The 15,214-nt window shown below is 36.6% G+C and overlaps 1 protein-coding gene across 3 annotated transcripts; it reads right to left on the bottom strand.

The window, feature by feature from the left end:
* Positions 1-531: 531 nt before the first annotated feature.
* Positions 532-13,679, bottom strand: LOC127876962 (hemicentin-1-like). 3 transcript variants are annotated; one of them, XM_052422519.1, is made up of 12 exons: positions 13,378-13,679; positions 10,783-10,913; positions 9,434-9,527; positions 8,382-8,530; positions 5,488-5,581; positions 4,920-5,069; positions 4,305-4,475; positions 3,782-3,952; positions 3,406-3,579; positions 2,869-3,045; positions 1,771-1,902; positions 532-1,117 (listed from the first exon to the last, which is right to left on the bottom strand). In XM_052422519.1, exons 1-12 carry the CDS (start codon positions 13,448-13,450, stop codon positions 1,041-1,043), a joined length of 1,593 nt encoding a protein of 530 aa, XP_052278479.1. In that variant the 5' UTR covers positions 13,451-13,679; the 3' UTR covers positions 532-1,040. The 3 variants fall into 3 exon arrangements, with proteins under 3 accessions (XP_052278479.1, XP_052278485.1, XP_052278493.1); XM_052422525.1 differs by having other exon boundaries at positions 8,400-8,530; positions 13,378-13,674; XM_052422533.1 differs by lacking the exons at positions 8,382-8,530; positions 9,434-9,527; positions 10,783-10,913; positions 13,378-13,679 and adding an exon at positions 7,001-7,256.
* Positions 13,680-15,214: the final 1,535 nt, after the last annotated feature.

Raw genomic sequence — 15,214 nt, 5'->3', positions numbered from 1 at the left:
TGATCAGGTACGACACTTTCCGCCTTATGGTATTTTTTCGTATAAATGAAGTCTCCTAAGCGATAATCCAGGTAAGGCGAAAAGTGTCATCCCTGATTAGCCTGTGAAGGATTGCAGAGGCTAATCTGGGACGATACTTTACGTACACGAATTACGATTTAAGCTGAGAAATGTAGGAAAATATCCCACTCATCGGTGACATAATATTTATAAAAAAACAGACAGGTAATACTAATCCATTAAAATTTCAGAACTAAAAGTAAGTTATTGCATTACTATCTGTGACATGGAAGCATTTTAAGACAATAGTTTTCATGTACGGGATCCAGCTATTCCAGATCTCAGAATCGATGTCATGTATTCAAACGTGGGCTGGGCTCGGTGGGCGATGGGAGTTCTAACTGAAAGCAAGTTGTTTCAATCGCCAGAATTTTTGATATATACAACATTTCTTTATTGACAATTATATCAACTGTAAATATACAAACCATGTATATTGTATACACATTAACAGCGTTAATGAGCAACACATTCTCAAACAGAAACATTTATGTACACATTGAAAACATGTCACACGCATCTTTTATTTTATAATAATTACATATTGCATACCTGAATAGACTCTCCATTAAGTGTTTTGTTTGCAAATGGATCCCTTGTTATCGTTTTCATTGGAAAATAGAGCAATGTACAGTATTAAACATAGGCTACATGCAACATAATTAACCAATTATTGTGTAAGTATTGCAGACTCAATTTAAATTTACAATTCCATGCATGAAATAATTAATTAATACTCGTTCAAAGCACACTTTTACCAACTTATCACCACGATAATTCGAATCTTTTTCTACCTTGCAAAAGTGAAAATTTTCATGGTGTTAAAATATTAAATAAAAACAACAACAACTACAACAGCAGCACAATTGGCATAGTCATTTCAGATACTTCTCACTTCCCATCCGTTAAACATTGTTGGAAAATCGTATTTCATATATGCCTTAAATACAATTCACGAAAGTTCACACAGTGACGTCAGTTCAGCTGCCGACGACGACATCTGGCGTCTCCCCACAGTCCATGTGACCTTCACATTGGATTGTCTCTAAGAAGTCACCTGCAAACATAACAAATATGAAGTACATTTACTTAAAAACTGCACGTTTTATACTGATTTTGTTCAATTTTTTCATGATGTTTTGCGCCTTAATAGGCTTTTTCAAAGTGTTTTTTTTTAAACAAATCGCTATTTTTTTTTCTTTTTTACTCATCAAAACAATTGTATATTGATGACACGATTTGTTTCGTTTTAGTTTATTTTTTGTTCATTGCTTAAACCAAGAAAAATTATTTAAACTCGAGTTGTAAAAATAATGCTTTAGTATACTGTGAAACCATTATTATTCGTCAGACATTAATTTTCGTCATATCGTCAGTCGAGCGATCTCTAATTATTGAGAAAGCTATTTTAGGCTTTCCGCAAACAGATACAAAAGATCGTGTATTTATAATAGCGCTCGTAAAGCAGTTATTTCAAAACATTTATGCACTATCATCAAACTTGTTCAGATTTAATTTGAAGGCTGGCTTACTGAAATCTGGTTCATTTCAATAATTAACGATTAGCAATTGTTAAAGACCTTTTTATAACCTTATATATAGGATGCCATTGAAGGACACTTATTCAATATGGATATATTCAATGTGGATATAAAACGTATAAAAAATAAGCAAAAATCAGAAAAACAATGACAACGGATCGTGGCCCACCTGCGCAAAATTTACCCCCGTTCTGCGGCGGGGGACAGTAGCAGGCCCGCGTCCGGTGCTGCACAGAAGTGGTGCCCTTACAGGTGGCGCTACATTCGGTCCAGAGGCCATAGTCGCACCAGCCGCCATCAACTGCGCAAGGAAAGTGATGCGGTCATTGAAATGTTATACATGTGAACAAGAGTGTAACAGTATGCCCGTTTATTGATAAGAAGAAGAATGGATGTGAAATTCAACCTATTATTTTACATTTCAGTTTGGAAAAAAACTGTTGTTTTTACGATAGATTCCGATCAGATATTTTAAAGAATATTTATCAATTACAAAGTTAACGAGTGTTATATTTTAAGCAGAATCTAACCATAGCAATATCTATAAAACAAGGAGCATCAGTAACGTAATTCTAATAACAAATGTAAGTCAAGTTATAAGATAAAGACTGCAAAGATTACCAAAAAAGGTAAAACGCTAATATTATCGAATAATACCAAACCAACAAAAAGAATAACCCCAGGAAAAAAACAAATTACATGCGTGTGTGTGTAAGAATTTACAAGTTAATGATATCCTTCCGCGCTTGAGGCTTCATGAAGTGCCGACCCTGAGTGTGTCCCAGCACTCCTGCCTAATTAACCAGAGATACTATTTAAGAACCACCAGGGAGAGGAAAAAACACTACCCCTTACAAGGTTCAGGTTAACTCTTCATTTCTATATAAATCCAGCAAAGTGATTAACTATTTGTAAAATAAGTTTGACAATTAAAGAGAGGAAATCAGCTGAAGTAAAGAAAAATCTCACCCCTGTTAATTTATAAAATGTTGAATAAAGCTGCAATTTCCAGCTACTTCATTATTACTGAAAGATTTTTAACTTTGATATGGTCTCGTGACGTGAGGGGGGGGGTGAAGTACGTGAGGGGGTGGGGTGGAGTTACCGGAGGTAACCCCACCTGTCCTATATGGTATCCACCATTAACCAAACTGACATGCTTCCGGGAACGGGCAAAGCACCCGGGATGCCCAAGTGATTCCAACCATTCAACACAAATGAGGATCTTCGTGATTTTAATAATTCGGTATGCCGACGTGAAACTTACCCGGACAGCCCTCATCGTTCATACATGCTATCTTCTCAAGGCTTCTCCCCACACACACTCGGCCCGGGTGTCGAGGGCGGGGATTGTCGCACTCGCGCGTGCGCAGTCGATGTCCGGCCTGGCAGGGGCCGGCTCGACAGGGCCCGTAGTACGACCAGTCCGACCAACCACCGTCAACTAGAAACGCCGATATTTAAACGTGCATATTAAACTGATATGTTCATATATAGGTCTTACGATGAATAAAATAGGCCATAAACATTTTAAATTTTTAATTCTTATGTACGGAATAGCAATACGTCGATTTCGCAAAGCAATTTGTGCAGCGTCTTTATTACATCATTATATTTATTTTTTAATATTATACGATTTTTAATGAGTAAGCATATGGATAAAATAAATGTTTATTTTGAAACAAACTCATCCTTATCAGCTTAAAATGTGCACTTGGGCAATAAGCTTTCCAATTAAATATCTAACGACCAAGTTTTCCAATCTCTAAGAAATTAATGTCTCCTTTTAGTGCGTTTCGTTCACCTGGGCAATCGTTGTCAAGTCGACAAGGTTCGGTTTCCTCTGACGATCCTTCGCACGGCCGACCTCGGAAATCTGGGACTGGCCTATTGCACTCACGTGACCGGAAACGGCGCCCCTCCCCGCACGTGACTGGGCATGAGGACCACGCGCTCCAATCGGACCAACCGCCATGAACTGCGAACATAGAAATGCATGACTATAAATTGAATATTTATTAACAAATCCTTTAACCAAACATGTAGTCGTTAGACTTTTTAAGCGCGGTCATAGGAAAGCAAATTATTCTTTTACATGAAAATATAAAGCAAAAATCAACCGCATGCATGTCCTTACGCATCCCTCGCGCAGTCATACAAGCAACTGAACTCTGTCTTACTCGGGCACTTCCGTTCCTCACAGCGGCGCGCTTCCACGCGAAGACCAACACAATGACTCCCTTTTCCGCGTGGGGCTGGGCTAGTGCAACCACGTAAGCGAAGCATTTCGCCACGCCCACACGTATGACTGCACGCCCCAAAGCGCGTCCACTCGCTCCAGCCCCCTTGAACTGTGAGGAAATGGAGTAACAAGATTACACAAACGTCTATAGATATAAATAATCAAATTAAAAACAATTCACACTAAAATAAATGAAGCAATATATATGTATGGTATATCGATCGAGTATAAACGCATTCTTACTTGAAAATACATGTACATAAGTACATTGTGTTTGAATATCGATGACCGAACTGGCAATCGATCTATTACAAAACACTTGTTATATATTCATTAGAACTTACGAAACATCAAGAATGGTCTCAATACAACTCATGGGAACATTTATGTTTTTACTGGTTACTGTAAACATAATAATCCTAAGTAGATCCGTATATGTACCGCTGACCACTCCTGCCTACCGTCGCACTCATGCGTGTTACACTGCTCATCCTCCTCCTCCTTCCCTGGGCACGTCTCCCCACCGTGACGTGGAGGCGGGTTGTCACAGCGCCTCTCCCTCCGTCTGAAGCCGCCATCGCACTCCTGGCTGCACCGCTCCCAGGGAAACCAGCTACCCCAGCCGCCCGCTTCTGCAGAGAAAACATCGGACAAAATGATTCAATAGTAACATAAATACGATGAACATGTATATCGGTTTATTGGTCTATCGTTCTTTAAACGGTGATTATGAGTTGTAATGCCGAGGGGCCAAACCACTAAGGCGTTAGCAAGATTTTTTGAAAAAACACGAATGAGAAAAAGCTGCTTAATAAACAATTTAGAAGGACAATGCCAAACAAAATTGCTCGATGTTAACCTGATCGTATACATATGCGTAACATGATTGCAGATTAATAATTTAATGTTGAAAGATACGCCATAGTTTTTATGGGACTGAACGGCGAAAATATAAAATGGGTCTTATACTTTTAGTCTAGTCGCTCTAGATCTAGTATTTTGTCTTCCTTCGTTTTATATAACCCCATATCCTTTATAAACAAGCGCTGCGCATTTGAGGCATCACTTCCACGAACCTGGGCAGTAAAAATTCACGAGGCAACTCTTGAATTCACGGTTGCTATGGTGATTGACGTCACAGTTTTTGCACATCCGGTGTCTGGTTCTGGTTCCCGTGCCGCAAGTGACGTCACATGGGCTCCAGTGGGACCACTCTGCCGGGGGCTCTGCGCCGTTAAGTACATGAAGCTTATTTTTATGTTTAAAATTTTTTGAAATACTCTTATACCGGTAACCAGATTTTATCTATACTTAATTAGAGAAATTAAATATAAACATCATCTTAACAAAAGAAACTATATATTTATTAATTATTATGGTATAATGATCTGGCTCGATGAATGTCTTATATGTTTCAAATGCACATATGTAATGTTTTTAAAATCGGTGTCGATCACGATTCGGTTACCATTAAGTGTATTGTTTCGGAGAACACGTGTCTTGCATTAATAATGTAATGCTTTCTTTGACCAAAATCGATATGAACAATGTTTTAACAATTAAAGCTTAAGCGTCTTCGTTCAAACTTAAAGCAATGCCCGTGAACAGGTGCTCGTGAGCAGAATCCATGACAACATATACTACCTGGCGTGGTGGCCGGAGCAGGAGTGGTGAGGTTGGCGCCATTTTTCCAGTCAATACACGATATGCACGTGTACCGGTTATCTCCGACCTTGTCCTGTAAGAGTCGCGGAGAATTGATATTTACAACGCACTCAGGGAAACGGTTGTTAATGCACGTGCGTTAAGTGTCGTCCCAGATTAACCCATGCTAATTAGTGACGACACTCTCCGCTTTTTATGGTATGTTTTGTTTAAAGGAAGTTTCTTATTAGCGAATATCCAGTTAAGAGGGAAAGTGTCGTCCTTTTGTTGCCTGTGCGGACTGCACACGCTAATCTGGGACGACACTTGACGCACATTCATGAAGCCCCATTTTCTAATAGCATTGCTCAGATTTTAAGTATTCTTTAGACACCGTGTAGCATAATCATTTTGAATATGTGAGAATTTCAATAGATTTCGTAATGATGGTACTATTATTAACATAATGGTCGTTATTAATGTTGTAGATAACAACTTTTAATATTAAATAATCACCATAAAAAACTGTTTTTATGAAACGTTAGTAATAGAATCAGGCAAATAAATCGATTCATGCTTTCAAGAATACTTTCGTCTTATTGAAAAAAGATGGCGATAAAACTTAAACAGAACACATTTAACAATTGTGCAATAATTTTATTTTGCAGAACACGAATGTAACGACCGCATGCACAGAGAGATTGGGTTGCTATCAACACTGCCGCCATATCAAGCGTTGTATTTCAAGAAAATACTGAAAACCCGTGAATACCGAACACCTCCGAGTCATAGAAGAAAATGTGGGAAATTATCAAGCGATGTAGTTTGCCTCACTGCAGCTTAAACTCATACTTCAAAATGGAAAAATATTGTTACAGCATTTAATACAAGTTCGAACATGCGCGTAAGCCAACGTTAAAAAACAAACAGGATAAGTAAGAAGAAACAACATGCTCCACTCAGCAGTACGCACTTTAACATTGCGGGGTTGCAGATATCTAACATTAATGACATGTTCAAAGAATGTTGTCACATTATTATTTCAGTTGCTTTCAGTTCACATTTTATAAAGAATTACCGTTATATAAGGTAAATTGTCCTTGTAGCATGCACTAGTCTAAACATTGTGCAGTTAAACATTGCGGGGTTGACATGTCAATCATTTACCACATGTACATTTATAAAGGAACGTCGTTATCTTATATTTTAAAATCAATACATATTTGTCATTTATATAATGTATCTTTTATATAGAGATACTATTATGTAAATTGTAAAGTAATAAAATTAAAATTCACACTACGCTAGCTACACTACAAATCTGATTATATATATTCATCAGTATTCGGGGTTTATTAACGATATTTCGATGTGCGCGCGCGTGAGTGGAGTATTTTTTTCAAAGTGCCGGGTGATTCATGCGAGGTAGCATAATTTTTGGTACAGCCTGGATCGAACCTGCGTTCCCTTGATTCTGTAGTGTATTACAATTTGGGAAAAACAAGATTCGAACCTTGGTTCCCTGGATTGTGAAGTTCGTTATCATATGCATATAGTGAGACTCGGACCTGGGTTCCCTGGGTTTGAAGAGCGTTACCACTTGGGTACAGCGGGACTAGAACCTTGGTGCCCTGCACAGTGAAGTGCGTTACCACTTGGACAATGGGGAATCGAACCTGGGTCCCCTGGAATGTGAAGTGTGGTAACACTTGGGTACAGCGGGACTAGATCATTGACGCCCTGGAAAGTGAAGTGCGTAACCACGTGGATATAGCGGGAATCGAACCTGGGTCCCCTGAACTGTAACGTGCGTTTCCACTTGGGTACAGCGGGACTAGAACCTTGGTGCCATATAAAGTGAAGTGCGTAACCACGTGGAAACAGCGGGAATCGAACCTGGGTCCCCTGAACTGTAACGTGCGTTTCCACTTGGGTACAGCGGGAATCGATTCTTGGTGCCATATAAAGTGAAGTGCGTAACCACCTGGATATAGCGGGAATCGAACCTCGGTCCCCTGGACTATGAAGTGCGTTTCCACTTGTGTACAGCACGGCTCGAACCTTGGTGACCCTGGAAAGTGAAGTGCGTTACAACTTCGTCATAGCGAAACTCGAATTTGGGTTCTCTGGATTGTGTAATGCGTTACCACTTTGTTATATCGGAACTCGAATTGGGGTTCTCGAATTGTGTAATGCGTTACCACTTTGTTATAGCGGAACTCGAATTGGGGTTCTCGAATTGTGTAGTGCGTTACCACTTTGCTATAGCGGAACTCGAATTGGGGTTCTCGAATTGTGTAGTGCGTTACCACTTTGTTATAGCGGAACTCGAATTGGGGTTCTCGAATTGTGTAATGCGTTACCACGTTGTTATAGCGGAACTCGAATTGGGGTTCTCGGATACCACTTTGTTATAGCGGAACTCGAATTAGGGTTCTCGGATTGAGTTATGCGTTACCACTTTGTTATATCGGAATTCGAATTTGGGTTCTCTGGATTGTGTAGTGCGTTACCCCTTAGTTATATCGGAACTCGAATTGGGGTTCTCGGATTGTGTAATGCGTTACCACTTTGTTATAGCGGAACTCGATTTTTTGTTCTCTGGATTGTGTAGTGCGTTACCACTTAGTTATAGCGGGAATCGAATGTTTGTGCCCCCTGGACAGTGAAGTGCATTTCCAATTGACAACGGATCCGCCATAATATAACGCAATATGTGACATGGCAGTTATAAAAATAATCGATGCGCGGAACTTTCAAAAAGCTACACAGCATGGAAGTCCGATTATCACGTACGTGTATGTAGAACGCTTAATATAAATATTATTAAAACTAAACATGCAAAACGTATTAAAATCGCCATGCAGGAACGCTCTACAAGCGCTACAACCTACGTGTTTCACTAAGCATACCAGACCCTGCACAGAGAACCCCTGTCCGGTCCCTCTGCAGCATGCTTCCGGTGTGCTGAACTTTGCTTTTTTGATCGGGCCGCCACATTCGCCGTTCTTTGTACGAAACTTTCGATAACATACAAAGTTTTCTACAACAACAACAACAATAATAATAATGATGATGATAATGATAATAATAATATCAAAACAACAAACATTACAGTTTATGGTCTCTATATTTTATGACAACATACATGTATGTTGTATTGTATGAAAAATGTGTATGACAAATTTGTATGACGTATTTGTATGACAAATAAATTGCTCGCGTGAAGTACTTAACTATAAGCTATATTAAACTATTGCTGAAACTAAATATAGCAATTTCCTAATCTGTACGAAACCGACACTGAATATTACGCTATCACAGATGGGCAAAGTTCCAAATTAAATGTCAACTGCATTGGTACAATTCAAAAAAAATAAGTTTTCGCAACTGCTGCAGTACAGTACAAAATACTGTATCTAATTTAAACGTTATGCCAGACTCATACAGTAGGTATGCAAAAGGATATGTATGTGCGACTGAACGCAGTTTGATAAATGTGTTGATGTAAACTATGGGTAATGGTTTAATATATGAGTTTTACGTAGTGCGTGTGAAAACATGGTGTGTGTATAATACACGTTATCTTATTTAACAGAGACCGGTTGTTAAAGAAAAATACCGGTTTATGTCTTCAAATATATTGTAACTCTAAATTGCCTGTTAAAAGCATTAGCAACATGATTCTTCAATGTTGTTGTCGAAATAAGTAAACTTCCCTACCAGTTTTATTATATTCACCACTTAACCAAAATATTTACAACATTATAGATCTACACAACTATCTATATTTACTTAGAGACGAATAACTATTGTGTACATCTGTATAAACAGTTTTTGAGTTTTTAGTTGATAATTATTATATTATTATTACCGTCATCACTATTTTAAATAACATAATGTTTTCTCTTGGTACCAATGTAACGTGCTATCCATTGGTGGTTACCTTTCGGTTTCGCAGTCGTCGAGTCAGGCCTGTCTGTCGGTCTCAGAAAGTCCTTACAGGAAGTGCACGAGTACTGGTTCTTTCCAAGCTTTGTCTGTATTATATCATAAATGCAATAAACATGAACCTTGTTCTGGGAAAACTGGGCTTTCTGCATGTGCGAAAAGTGTCGTCCCAGATAAGCCTGTGTAGTCCACACAGTCTAATGCGTGACGAAACTTTCCGCCTAAACTTTATTTTCGCTAAGAAGAGACTTCCAATAAACGAAAATGTCCATTAAAGCGGAAGTGTCGTCGCTGATAAGCCTGTGCCGACTGCACAGGCTAATTTTAGACGACGCTTAGCGCACTTGTATTATGTTCAGTGTCTCCAAAACGCGGGTCATATTGTAAAGTAAGGCTAATGCGATTTGTTGCTGACGGATTGACTTTCCTAAGATACGAATACTGGTTGCATATGATTTCTGTATCTCAATGCGACATATCCGTGGTCGACGTAAGCATTATTGTTCAACGCAAGCGACACCACTTTAGTGTTATTTTCACATAACAGACGTCAGTGTTTTTCTTTTTATAAATTGAATGATAAATAATTTGATTGGGTGAGAATTTACGTTTAATTAAATACATATTATTTGTCGATACACAGGCAAAATCACAAGTGAACTATGAAACTCAAAGTAAAAACGGCCCCATTTAAATCTGTTTAGAAACGACAAAAAGTATTAACATAAATGTTTTGAAATATTTTCTCATTGTTTAACGTTTTATAGACACGTGTCGTTCGTGTAAGGTTGGATATGTTTCCAATATATTCCAATTTTGATATTTTAGAAATATATACACTAAAGAAAACGTATGGTACAAGGTGATATTTGTTTTTTAGGAGTCAGAATCAATTTTAGGCAGTGATTGTACGCGTCACTGCCACCGTTTACCTTAACTTACGAATCTGGATAGGTTTACCCCAATAATGTCACAACATTCTTTACAAAAGTGTGCAGTGCACTCTGGTCAAAGAAAATGTAAAACAGATAATGTTCATAAGTCTTTCGTGCATACAAAGAACAACGGATACCAGAAATTTGTTGATATATTTCCGTAAAATAGCGTATGGTTGCATATGTTACAGATATAGATATATGATGGAGTTTTAATTATTTAATTCAATTATTTATAAACATGTAAATACATCGGGTTGTGAGGAACTAAGAGAGGGAGGGAAGAGAAAGAGATAATATGGTAAAATAAGAATATGCATTTATAAACTTTTTAAATATACATACTGTATATTATGCAATTAATACAATAATTTAAAATTAGACAATAAAACAATAACGTGATCCTTACGGCGGTTGTCATAGAGAATCCTCGATCCTTTTCGGTGCAGCATTCCTGCGGGCTGGTAATAGCGTCTCTGCTGATCAGTCCGCCACATGTGTCTTTTTTTGGCCGATATTGCTTAAAACACGAGAATTTCCCTGAAAATCAGAGTGCTATTTACTAAGCAATTTTTCGAAATCACAGTATGTTATTTAAATAAGGCAAACATAACATAACATCTATAGACAGTCGACTAAGAACAAAAGAACCGTCAATATCATTTACTAAAGTGAATTGTTTTGATTGACACATATATTTACTAAAAATTTTGGCATCATGCAATCCCTTTACACCATCTGAGATACGGTCATTCATGCTAATGACAGATAATTACGAGGTGATAATACCAATATCGCTTTTCTTGTGAACTAGCGACTGCATGGACATACTATTTAATTGAATTAATAAATTATATAAAAGTATATACATATACCTACATGAATGTTAAAATAACACGATTGAGGGCGCCAAAGAACTGACTGATATATGAGCGAATAAATTAAGAAAAGCCCACAAAACAAATGTTTGGTCATAATGTTTCTGTCATACCGAGTTAAGTCACAGGCAAAGTTTTATGTATAAAACCGAGTAAAATCACAGCATATTTAGCAAGAGAAGCTGCCGAAATAAATCACTTTGTAGTATAATTTTTAATGTATCGTAACCACTGAATTGATATTAACATTATCCAAAATCGTATTGTATACATCAACACATTTGCGTTTTATCACAACTCGCATACTATATAACTAGGTTTGTTTTATCATTTAGTCGTTTCTAGTACGCAACCAAGAGCTACCCGCGTTTTGCACCTTTTAAGTATAACAACATCAATTACTTTATCAACTAGTCAATTAGTTTAGCAGTGCTCAACGGAATACAGCGTTCATTCCATTCCCAGAAGTCTCCCTCGAGCGAGATTGCGTCCAGATAATTTGCATAGCCATGTCATTGTCATCGAATTGACTGGCAATCTCTCAAGAGGCGGATGCCATTGTATTGTTATCCTATTGCAATAACACAAATGTAATTTGTTTAGATTTCAGTTTCAGTTTCGGTCAGAAGATCGTGGGCAACATGAAACACACTGTGATTGTTCTTTTTGGGTTTAAAAACAAACTGAACAAAGAAACGAGTCATTGTTGCTTCATTTTAGAATGAAACTACTGTCTTATTTCACATATAATTAACATTACAATACAATTGTACACAGGTATCTTGTTTATTGCTTGATTTCACATTCACATAGTCTTCATTTTTTTTGTCAAATTCTAAGTTCTATATGTTAAACGAATTGTTTGGTATGAAACATTGGAAACACTAATTAAAGATTTACTAAGTCGTTTGAATGAACAAATCGGTAATCAAAGGGCATTTTCATCCTAACAGGAAACAAAAAGCACTGAGAATTTAATGTTTTTCTGCAATTTATAGTGTAGAATGCTCTCACCGGCTTATAGACAATCAGACATTTTGACGTAAAGATGCAGGATATGTCATCCACATCCGTTGTTTCGTGCAATCCACATACAAACGAATATCAACATAACGCCAATATTCTAAGGAGCACTAATTGTACGTATCTTACAATAGAAAATGAATTGTGACACCTTTTTGATATCATTATTCGAAGCTATTTGTTTAATACTAAAATATGTTATTTGCTGAATACACTTGTTATAAACAAGGCAATTCTTGTAAATTGTGCTCACTGGTTTGCTAATATGTGTATTTTTGTAAGCACAGTTTATATGTCATTTTCAGATCTGCACTAATAATGTAAACGATATATCCAGAAATAAAGGAAGGAACTTGAGTTGCTGACTGAATGCATACCTTATCTTTGTTTTTGCTTTCTGCTGTCAAACACAATAACTTATTTATGGTATAAACATATGAAATACACGTCTATGCATTTAATGACAAGTACAACGTTCCTGTAAATGTTATATACAATCAAATACTATACTCAGGACAGTAAAATGAAATATCCGGGCAGCCTTCGAAGACATTTTCTTTCAGATGATTGTTAACAATATAAAAATAACAAAAAACACATGGCTGTTACCAGATGAGTGTGCTTTGCGATTTGAAAATTATCGGGTCGGTTTTATAATAGGGTTGTAGTGAGTAGATTTTGTAATGGAATTAATGTCCTAAGATTAACATTCTTTAAATACTAGCATTCTAAAAAGCAGTTATTTTGCTTTTTCCACAAGATTGTGCATACCGTGTATTAAATAAGTTGAACGAAATTTAAAACGATATGAGTGTATGATTTACACAAACTTTTCTACATACATAAAAACATCGACTTGTATTATTTAATTGTCATCAATCAAATTTACTACAAACAAGCACTGCAATATAACACCGCATAAAATATATATACCGATTCACAATTTACAAATAACAATTTATTAAACATTGTTAATTAGGATTCAACGAATATATAACAAACTTATAAGAATGATCTTTTACTAGGCGCATACTGTTAACTCAGAAAATCTAGTATTGAACAACTTGCAAATCATGCAATTTCACGGCATTAATTCTACCAACCTTCAGAGCATCTCAAGTTAATTCCCAGTAGCAAACACATCAAATATAACGAAATAAATTGTCTGTACATCATGAACCAATATGCAGTCAGTATTTACCGAGAGGCAGATATTGCGCGTATTTGAGATACCTAGCGTAGACGTGAATGAATTCCTACCGTATTTACAATTACATATACCGATGTACGTTATATACTACTGCGAGCGTCTTGGCTTGCATGGACGTGGTCTGTTTCATATCTAGAGTACTCGCAGGGTTCAGGAGTGCTATTTAAAAGTGCAACACCCACAATATCAACACAGGGGATTGCGGAATTCGTTCTACGTAAACAATAGGAATTAACCAATAGGAATGAACATCCAACAGCGTCGGGATGTAAGCTTATGAGTCAAACCATAACACAACGATAACGATTATTCATTTAATGAATGAACCGAACGGTTAGTTAACAATCGGTTATCAGATTGAATACACTACATTTATATAATGAACGAACCGTTGTAATCATGTAGCATATATACATTGGTGTTTTATAAGCACTGTTTAATGTTATAATTCGTTGACAAGAATTCATCAGTTTGTTTGGAGAGATTAGCACAATGCCCGTTTTACTCATCTGTTATAAAGACAAACGAGCTTTTACTTGTTATAAAGTTTATAAGCATACCTTACTGTCTTCAAAACATCTTTTGACATTAACAACATATACAATTTGATCAACTTGGATGATTCTGAACACAAATTTAACGAATTAACTGGTGAAACAATATAAAATATGAAGATATAAAGTTTATGTCCAAAACAATTGATCTTGAGTTATCGCCAAAGAATTCTGTCATAAGCTATGCATGCACAATAGTTTAAACACGGTATAGCCACTTACTCTCACTGTTCTTCATATACAATGCTGTGTAATGAAAGAATTTGCTCTTAGCTTTTGCTTTCATGACCAGTAACATGAAATAAACAAAACCGTTATAGGGATGAGCTGAAATCATGAATGAAATTAAACCTTTTGTAACAATTTTCCGTTCAAACTATTTTGTAGCCAAAAACTTTATTGACGGGTATCCAAAATTAATAATTCCAACTGCAGGAAGAAATTTAAATAGAAATTTAACATATTAAAAAAACACATCTATCAGTAAACGGCTGAAGATTAAATGACAAAACATTTATAGAACTAACAGGTGCAAAATAATATTGGGTGACTCCATAGGAAGAACTGACACTATTTGAATGATGATAACAACAGTTTTAACATAACATGAAAAGTGATTCTGAACGTGGTTCGTCTTATAAGAATTGTAAATTAAAAAAGACAGCAAACATTTATTTTCAGACATAAAATTCATAACAACGTGGTAAATTAACTGAAATAAAGAACACTAATTTTGCAAAACAACTATTTACTTGGCCCGAAGTTCAAGCGCAATACTTCCAGTTGCTCTTGCAGCCACAGCAGAGGTACCAGACAATGGTTTGCTATTCCTCTCATGACTAGTTGTAAGCTTAACAATTTTACATAACGAACGTTGAGTTTTTTACGCCTCTTCCAACATGCATTTACATACTTTTCAGAGCAGATGCAATGGTCAACTTTCAAGTGTAAGAGCATTTTAGTACTCTACAGGAATACACATATATGCACTTGTTACTGACATTATATTGATGTGTGAAATGAAAATTTCGTGCTAATACACACTTGTAGTATGACATAAATTTATGAATTGCACATTACAAAAAACATACTTAATTACCTAAAAAACACACATAAAACTGAATGTCCGTGTAAGTATTGTTATATCCTATGAACTAAAAGCGAACACTTGTCCAA

This window comes from Dreissena polymorpha, chromosome 1 (genome assembly GCF_020536995.1).
Source record: "Dreissena polymorpha isolate Duluth1 chromosome 1, UMN_Dpol_1.0, whole genome shotgun sequence".
In the NCBI taxonomy this organism is placed as follows: Eukaryota; Metazoa; Mollusca; class Bivalvia; order Myida; family Dreissenidae; genus Dreissena; species Dreissena polymorpha.
The sequence above is the reverse complement of the archived record's forward strand: the minus strand, read 5'-3'. Positions and strand labels throughout refer to the sequence as shown.